Below are 10,330 nucleotides of genomic sequence, written 5' to 3' on the forward strand. Positions count from 1 at the left end.
TTTCCCTCAATCAATACAGTGTCCCTTTGGAAGAATTTATATAATTGTTATTTGTTAGGTTTTAAGAAGAGATTACTTGGGGAGAAAATCAGGATGAGCGTTTATGACGTTAAATCTAACAGAGTATCTGTTTCTGTCACAATAACTACAGAGGTGACGTAATCAAGTATGCTGCCTTGCACGTAGAGACAGCATTATTCTACTGTAGTCCGGTGGCAGGAGAGGGGGGGGGGGGGGAATCACCACCCGAAAGGGGACAAATTGCCATCCAACTTTTCTAGACCAGAATTTTCCGTAGATTACGAATATGGAAGGTAATCGATCAGGATATGAAGCGTTTTCGAGATATAAGGGGTCAAAGTTCAAAATTGACCAATTACAACAATGTATTATGTATATCAAGCAATATCATCTGTTACACTGAATATAAATGTATATCTTGGGAACAATTTGCTCCTATTTTTAATTCTCTCCGACCTGCAGTTACTTAGATATAGCGAATGGAGGTCAAAGGTCAAAATTGCTAAAAATGGGGTTTCCTGTCAATTTTACAACGAAAGTTATGTTAGAGCTAATATAAATATATACATTGTGAACAATTTGACACCACAATTATCTCATTACGTCCAGTATTTCCAGAGATATAGCATGTTATAAAAATAATAGCGGCCATTTTGTTTATGCTAATTATGCAAATTGCTAAATGCTTACATCCGTCCAGTAAAAAAATCTTTATTCTGATGGTATCAAGAATCAAAATCCATAAAAAAAAAAACTATAGAAAACATTGCAAGGTTAAACCCCTTGGCTGCCGGACTATAGGTACGTTCTATGATTGGTCAATATTGACATTTGACCCTTAATCACAAAGAGATTTTTTTTTTCATAAGGTGATTAAATAGAGACCTATAATCTTGAAAATGTAATAAAATACCAAATTGTGCTTCAATAAATTTGTTATAATACATATACATACTACATTGTTGTAATTGGTCAATTTTGAACTTTGACCCCTTATATCTCGAAAACGCTTCCTATCCTGAACGATTACCTTCCATATTCGTAATCTACGGAAAATTCTGGTCTAGTAAAGTTGGATGGCATTTTGTCCCCTTTCGGGTGGTTATACCACCCCTCCTGCCACCGGACTACTGGAATTGCCAGTCTGTCGCGAGAGATAAAGGCTGCTGGATCCATGACATCATCACCGAAGATACTATTACTATAATTGAATTTGTATTTACTCCACTTCAAGTATAAGTGTTTGATATACATCTTTATATTAAATAGACGTACCTATTACCACTCATTAATTCATATCAACTTGTCCAATCAGCCGATTTGTTTGCTTGTTAAATCTAATCTACCATTGATACCCACTATGACTAAACATCACGTTGGTTAACAAGGATCATAAGGTCGTCGTTTGATATAAAACAGGGGAAATCATGTCTCTAAAGGTAAAAGTATTACATGTAATTCTTACATGTATCGTGATCATTCCAATAAATGTAAATGGTATTGAAGAAGCGATATGCTTTGCTGATGTACGCAAAGAAATTAAACAGTTGGAGTTTCGTGACCAGCCGATATTAGACAGACCAAAACTAGACTTGTTGAAGGAGCTACCACACATATTCAGCCCAAAACACAACAATTCTATTAAGAATGCAAACATTTCTGAAGAGTGCCGGGAGGACATGTTGGTTTTCTTAGAGGGATTGGAATCTGATGCAGACTACGCTTTAAGGAGTAAGTTAGGTTGTCTAATAAACCGATGTATGTAATCTCTCATCTCATATCATAGCCTATTTCACCCACTGGTCTATACCAAAGCTAAGCACCACGTAAACAACCAGGCCGTGATTGATGAGAATGCTCCTAGCTTTAGAGTATGTGTTTTATGTTTGTATCTGTAAAATACAACATTGGAACCACTATTAAGGATTTTGGGACCCATCAAATTGTCCCCTTAATATAGGCCTATGGGTAAAGTTTATCTTGAATGGCCGTAGTGTTATTGCCTCCCACACCTTTCGCGGGAAAGTGTCCATTAAAAAGTGTCCTAATAGAGGGGTTCTATCTATCAAATACATAGTGCAGTATTTTGTATTAATATGAATTATAATTATTAATAATCATTGCTTCATTATTTCTCTTCTTAGTGTACTATTCCAACGGGCAACTGCCGGACATCAAAGCCCTCTACAATTTTTACTTCCGGGATTTTGGTAATTATGAACTCTGCGTTAGAGTACCAGAAGATAGTTTGGATGCCGTTTTCAAAACAAAGCAATGTGGTCTTGTATTTCTTTTACCAGTTGTAAGTATACTTTTCTTTAAAACAAATTCTGGTACAATAAGGTGATAGTTATGCATGTAAAGCAAATATCCCTATACATGTAACTTTTCTTTGTGGGTTTAAAAACACATGTGTAAAGAAATAAAAGAAAACGCAAAATAGAAATGAATTAGAAAATAAAAATTAAAAAAAGAAGATGGAATTATCAAAACAATTGTCAGATTGCACTTGGGATTATAGAGAGCGACAGATAAAGATTTAAGGACGGTCATCTGACAATTAGCAGAGCTAGAGCTGCGGCATGGACAGAACGCTCATCATGTTTTAAGACGGCCAATGAAACAATGGAGGATAGCAGGAGAAGATGTAGACCTGCCTGAGCAAGTACATGACAAAGTGCAGTGTAATTTGTTTGAACACATCGTTTGAAATAAATTCCTTCAATGCATATTGTTAACAGGTTATTTTCTTGTTTCCTCTCTTTGAATTTGTAAACATCATTTTTGTGTTTTCAAATACTGATCAAACTACTGAGACTAGTTATCAATTTAAGTATATTATTTTCCCTGCTAGGAGATCCGAACGTCTTATTGTGTTCCAGTGACTTGCAGCAATGAAGATTTGAAACAAATCACTATACAAAGTAAATATACAGTTTAACAACCAGTTTTATTTTGAAAAAATCCTATAGTAGAATTTAGTTTTACAAGCAATAGTTATCTAATTATTACTTGCTAGGCCTATTATATAAGTTACTTCATCTTAGTCATACATTTGCGGCTACGTTGCTTTCACAAGGTCACAAACTTGCCGTCTCAAGCAAAAACAAGGTTGGTGGTTGGTATTTAAATCGACTCCAACATAACACGTATCAGTAGAATATGCAAAAAAGAAATAGAAAAAGTAACCCACACAAACAATAAAACGTGTTGGTAACCATTGTTGTTGGACCTCGTCCAGTGCATGGCTACTACTAACACATCAATTCGATTTTTATAAGGTCTTGAAATGTATTACAATTAATACCGTGTTTATTAAATGATGTTAATTTCGTTGTTTTAGTTCTTGTCGATTACCGTATCCCATGGCCAAAGGAAGGTCGAGAATACAATAACTTTGTCTACCAATGTATTGATGAGGTGCCTTGGGAAGCCGGTGCCATTGTAACGCTGTAAGTTATAAAGTACATAATTTTTACTTTGATGCATTAACTCATTGTTTAGGAATTAGTATGTTTTCTTGGTTTTTACCTATGTTCCTTGTTTCTTTGGGTTTATTGGTAAAAAACACTGTCAGCTTAATAATAACCAACTATAAATAACCAGTGCTGTATCTCCACATATAATCTATTTTGTTTGTTTTATCTTTATACTGGGTGAAGTACCATATGTCGATTACCGTATCCAGTACCATATGAATATTTTGTAATGCAGCATCTCATTTATATCTGATAATGGTTACTAATTGAGATACATGTGAGACACATGTGATGTTGTATTATCAGTTATATGATGATGGACAAAATAGATAGATAGATTGAACAGCAATCTAGACATAGACCTTCAGACAATACATATAACAATCTCAGTGCCGTCAGTGAACTCTGCAATAATATTGCAATAATAATGGAAAAACATAAACAATGACCAAATAAATTGTATAACTCATATTTGTATGTTTTTTTTCGACTTTTGTAGACAAATATTATATTTATTTAAATTGCTTTTTGTTTATATATTATTATATTGCCTTGTTAAAGAATGAGTTTCTGCCAAAAAAAATCGCCCCTTGGATAAATCAGTAGTATCCAATGAATCATATTTCAAAACTTTCTACTTTTTTATAACAATATGAAAATCAAGTTTTATTATTTAGATGCATAGTGTCCATCTTTTTGTTACTGGTTATTATTGGCACTACGCTTGAAGTTATTATGGGGCTAACCAGTCAGGAAGATGTAAGACCAGTCGGGCTTAAGTATCAACAGACAAAGACAACAACATACGGCTCTACAGACACGAGTTTCGAAAAGAAGATAGAAACTCCACACATTGGTACTATGAGCGCAAATTCCGGTGTTAGTGAAAAACCAATGGTAGAGAAGGAAACCTTTCTCGAAACCTCTAGAAAAAGTAGGCATGTACATGAAAGATGAAATGTTCTATTTTAACTCGGCCTCATGGAATAGCCTTTCATCTCTCATCTCATGAAAGTCTTTTCCCTAACCCTAACCCACTCATTAGCATTCAAAGTGTTGATGAGATTTTTCTTCCAAATAATAATACTAATTGCTATATTACTTATATTTCACAATACATAGGAACTATTTACAGTGTTTTACTCTGTTTTTCGGTGCTCACGAATGGCCGAAAAGTTTTAAAGGTCAGTTCGAACTCGACTAAACTGGATTGTCTCAATGGTATACGAGTCCTAAGCATGTGGTGGGTTATTCTTGGACATTCAGCTTCTTTTATATTTCCACGAATAGGTATTAAAACTTTCATTATTTGTATAATTTTATAAGTTTTCAGACGATGAAGAATGAATAGAAAATGATCTAACATCAAACTCGTTGATAAAAATGATTTTTTTTAGTAATGAAATATTAGGAATAGGGATTAATTCGTTTAATAATAAAGATGTATTGTCCCCCTGAACAAATAATTATTAATTTCTTTGAATATGCCATTTTAATGTCACTAATAGTTATCCACCAAAAATTGGATCGAAAAGAAAATGTATTTAACTAAAAACTTTAACTTAAAGCAAAAAATTGGCTGCCAGTTAATAAGTTTTGGGTTTAATGTAACCATTTATTTTGTCATTTTATAAGTGAAAACAATAATTTGTACTAGTTTTTTTTTTCTACGGAAGTGATTGACAAAATAATCTATTTCAAGTCTGATTTATTAATCGTTATTTTTCATATTTTTTTGTACAATACATCTTTAAATGTTTTGAACGATATCTTAGTCTCCATTTTCTAAATTTTATATAGATGGATTACGAATTTTATTCTTAGTTTGTCTGACAGGAAATAAGAACAAGAGTACCGATCATCAGGCCAACCATGGACGCTGATAAGCACTTTCTTATTTTAAAATACTTCCTAACTGTATGTTTACATCGGTACCATACACATGGATATGTACATATGTGTACATGTACATGCCGATATGTAATATAACGGCAACAGATTGTCTTGCACCATTTCTCCACCGTTTTGCCCACCATTGCCGAACTGAACTAGTTTTAGGTCATAAAAAAATTAATACACATACAATTATTATTAAATTAATACTTTGAATGATATCTTAGTCTCAATTGTCTAAATTTTTTATAGATAATTTTGGTGGTGTTTATCGGATGGCTATGAATTTTTCCTTCATGGTAATTATGAACGGGACGTTTTCAGTGGATTCCTTTTTCGTTTTAAGGTATGTGTGATTTAACAAGTAGATATATGAATGCAAGAATATTGTTAACAGTAGTATTTAAGATTTGTTTTTTATTCTTGTATTAGAACTGTTGTTGTTTGATTTGTTTGATGTTGTTGTTTGAAATTATTCTAATTTTAATTACTAATCAATCAATACATATGCATCTATAACAAACCATTGAATGTCTCAGCATTATATGTATGTCACTTATACCAGATTAGTTCTAATTTTATTTCATAGGAAAATTGACATTAAAGTTAGTATATATTTTTTTGTTATTTGTAAATCTGCGTTTTTAGTTTTCATAGTAGCAATTCCAATTATTCATTCATTATATTTTTTTTATTCATAAATCGTGTATATTTTTTTTTATTTTCCTTTATTGATTTTTTATATAATTCGATTGTCTATTTCATTCTCTTTCAGTGGATTACTTATAACTTATCTAACACTCAAACATCTTCATAAATCTGATGGAAAAATGAACTGGGCAATGTTTTACTTCCATCGTTTCTGGAGATTGACTCCATTTTACATGGTAGTTCTGGCAATGCATGCCAACTTATTTGCACATATTGCCAAAGGACAGGGATTTAATGAGTTGATGCAACAAGAACATGAGAATTGTGCCAATTACTGGTGGACAAACCTCCTATATATTAACAATCTTTATCCATTTCCCGGAAGTATAAACAGACAGGTACTATTTGTTGATGTTTTGTAGCCAAACAAAACAATATTGTTACAAGACATTTGTAAGAGTATTGAAATGCAATGATATGTTAAAAGTAAAGCTAATCAAGATAATATACATTCAATGCAATTATTTGGGTCAACCGGCTCAGCTACAGTGATTAAGTTCACTTAGGTTGACTCTGGTCTCCCCAATGTCAGTTTTTTTGTTTTGTATATACTTAAATAGACCAAATAAATAATGAAATGAAATGAAATACAAACGTTTTATTAAATATGTATTGTCCCCCAAAACCATGAAAAATAAAGATTAATTAAATAAGACTTTAAATAGGTTATTTTGTAGTTTTAATAAAGTGAATCACTTCCGTAGAAAAAAATCGGAAAAAATAAAAAATAATGTTTTCACTTATAAAAAAGCATGATAAATGGTTAAATTCAACCAAAAATCTATTGGCTGGCAGCCAATGTGACCATTTTTTTCTTTAAATTACAGTTTTTCAGGTAATTAAATTTGTTTCCGATCCAATTTTTGGTCGAAGTCAATAACTATTATGTGACATTAAAATGAGAAATTCAACAAAAAAATGTAAAAAAATATTTTCAGGCGTACAATACATCTTTAAGTTAATTTATCCTATTAAAACTATACGATGTCAAACCCGATATAAATAAGTTTCGTCCTTTCTTGTGATTTTCTAAAAATATTTTATTAACAAATTATGCCTGACCATTTTAGTTTAACTAGATTTTTAAAAATCATTTTTTAGTGTATTGGCTGGTGTTGGTATTTGGCTAATGACATGCAATTCTTCATTATTAGTCCGTTCATTATTTACCTTCTTCACAGGTAAGTTTTCTTGCGATAAAACACATATTAGTACCGGAATATATTTAGTTCATGCCACGAGGAAGCCAAATTTGGCGGTTTTTAAAATTACATATTATGACAATAATTCAATTAAAAATGGTATATATATATATAATTTGTTTTCCTCAGACGATGGAAATTTGGTATGTCAGCGATATGTTCGTTGTGTTTGGCCTCATTTGGTGCAACCGCATACATTGCAACTTACTGGGGACTCGTTGTACAAGGAGGTGCCAATGGGCAAAAGTGTGTAAAGCAATACTTAAAACATGTCACTAATTAACCCCATAGTATGTTATCTATTAAAAAAACAGTTCATAACAAATATTTAAATTAATGCGCACGAAGCAACGATTGCAATTTTAATTTGGCTTTATCGACAACTATTTGTTTTTTTTTATAGAAATTACAACAACCGAACTCAAGAGTTGCCTCCTGGAAATGACGATCTTATCTACGGCAAACCGTATTGCAGAATACCTGCCTATTTGGTGGGTATGGTAGTCGGTTTTTGCCTGTTCAAAGTTCATACAAAGAAGTATAAACTACCAATGGTTAGTTAACAAAGTAATTACTATGATTCTATTTTTTGATTTAAAAACCTACTTATAAAACCTGTATACTATACAGGTTTACATTCGTAATATCATGTACGATTCCTCCATGATAATAACAAAGTACTCTTGCCATTTCTTTGGTTTTTCATAATTCATCATCTTTGTGCAATACAGTGTAGGCCATTGTGTTTTAAATTTTGTTTAAACCAATGTCTGACTGATATGTTTTAAGCAATCATTGAGACTTCCAAGGGAGAATAATACAAGATAGTTTTTTTTTAAATATTAATGTAAATAGCTGATGTATTGTTAAGTTATCCTTGTTTTACGTCTAGGTGGAAATTTTTACTACCAGATTTTTCACGACAGAATGAATAGTTTCCATACAAAAGTATCCGTATCGACAATACTTTAACTTTACTGTATTTTCACCGGCAATCTTTAACAAAAATTAAAATAACAGATATTCGCTTTACTTGGCTGGTGCGCAGCCATTGCGACTGGTATGGCTGTCATCTATGGATTGTGGGGTACCTTCAAATATGAAAAGCAATTGAATCAAGGCGTTGCTGTATTTTACACAACCGTATCACGGTTTGCATGGTCAGCAGCTGTAGGATGGGTGGCGTTTGCTTGTTCCACTGGATATGGAGGTAAATATTTCCCATATCATCATAGTTAATGTATATAATATTATATTTCACTTCGGTTTATCGCGTAGTTTTATATTAAACATCATGTCAGTGCGTACAATCAAGAACATTAAAAATTCCTTATTTAATGCACTCGCTTACATAGTGATAATCTACCGTATTAGCAATACAACGAAAGCATAAGTCAACATATTAACAGTCTGCGTTTTAACGGTCTTTAATGTTTTTTCACTATCGAATTTTCTTTTCATGTCATTATTATTTGTTTTTAAATAGTATATGTTTTGTGTTACCGTCTTATTAGAACCTAAATCATAATAATTATATCCAAAACAACCACAAAGCTTTCATTACGTCGTTCATTATAAAAGTTCATATTTTTTTTTATACAAAGTGATTTCATCCTATTTTCAGGATATGTTAATACTCTCCTTTCGTGGAAGTTATGGGGTCCATTAGGCCGTATGTCGTACGGAGCCTATCTTGTTCACCCGGATATAGTAATGACTAACATTTATATAATGAAGACATCATTTCATTATACTATTCCTAACCTTGTAAGTATAGACTACATAGAATATCAAACTAACTAGGTAACTTGTTTATCAATGGGAAAAGACAAACTATAGACCACATAAAAAGGCATAATAAATTAATTTCCGATCTGTATCTTCAATTTATTTCAGTCTTACTTCTTTATGAGCATGGTTGTTTTATCCTATGCATATGGCTTCTTGATGTCTCTTCTGGTCGAGGGCCCTTTTATGGGGATGGAGAAAGTGATATTTGGAAAGAAAAAGAAAGAATGAATCAGATGTTAAACCTAACGGAATGTAGATGTTCAGACGTTTATTATCCTCAGTGACAACGGATAGTACAACTGAATTCATTGTTTTCATTTTCTGCATTTTTTTTTTCTAAATTTTAAAAATAGATAACGAAGGAAACTTTATTTACCATATTTGATAATGATATTGAATAATACTAAGATGTTAACACAATTTTTGATAAACTTATTATTATGCTAGTATTTTGTTTCTGTTTTTATACACTGAATATGTTTTCTGCTTCGTTTGATACCTTCGTAGAGGCCGAAACTATAATAAGTTTCTTTTATGCATATCAATGTCGCAGCCGAAGCTGAATTTCTCTGTATTTACATTAAAATGTATAAAACGATACAAGTATTTAAAAAACCGTTAAGCATTATACATCTAGGAAACAACAAGAAAAAAACATAAACAAATAAAAAGCACAAAAAACAGAGGTAAAACAGATTTTAAAACTTTACTGAACTGTAGTCATGATATAAGTTATACTGTATTGCAATGTACAAAAGAAAGATTGCAATTTCTAAACGTTTTGAATAGTTTTAAATCCTAGTGTAAAACAGTATTCCAATATGCTCAATTATTATATAATGTTTTCGTAGGAAAGTCATTTCTTTCAAAGAAATTAAGAAATCGTGCGTGTCATGTCACGATTGGGTTTAACTTCAACAGCGTCCATTAGGTTTGGAACCGTTTTTTTTTTCTTTGGTAAATGTTATGCTATTCCGTATAAATCATGTACAACGTGTACAAAATAACGAAGACAAATACAGTATCGAAACTTATCTATTTATACCGTTTATGCATTACGTAACAATCCTACAATTAACCACGAATAACAAATTACTGTTTTTATGAACAATGTTATGTGAAGACGATTCAAATATTGAAGTTCTACATCATTAGTATCATATGAAACATCAAATAGCCTTGACATTTAAATGGAGGCTTGATAATGACGAATATAATTTTAGATATGACTTA

General features: G+C 31.8%; 1 protein-coding gene across 1 annotated transcript; it reads left to right on the forward strand.

The window, feature by feature from the left end:
* Nucleotides 1–1,448: 1,448 nt before the first annotated feature.
* On the forward strand, nt 1,449–9,325 carry LOC140044023 (O-acyltransferase like protein-like). The gene is made up of 14 exons (XM_072088508.1): nt 1,449–1,752; nt 2,166–2,323; nt 2,876–2,945; nt 3,365–3,473; nt 4,178–4,434; nt 4,623–4,790; nt 5,646–5,739; nt 6,169–6,442; nt 7,206–7,285; nt 7,436–7,552; nt 7,710–7,860; nt 8,327–8,516; nt 8,931–9,073; nt 9,203–9,325. The coding sequence occupies exons 1-14, from the start codon at nt 1,449–1,451 to the stop codon at nt 9,323–9,325; spliced, it is 2,238 nt and encodes a 745-aa protein (XP_071944609.1).
* Nucleotides 9,326–10,330: the final 1,005 nt, after the last annotated feature.

The sequence above is a fragment of the Antedon mediterranea genome, chromosome 1 (genome assembly GCF_964355755.1).
Source record: "Antedon mediterranea chromosome 1, ecAntMedi1.1, whole genome shotgun sequence".
NCBI lineage: Eukaryota > Metazoa > Echinodermata > Crinoidea > Comatulida > Antedonidae > Antedon > Antedon mediterranea.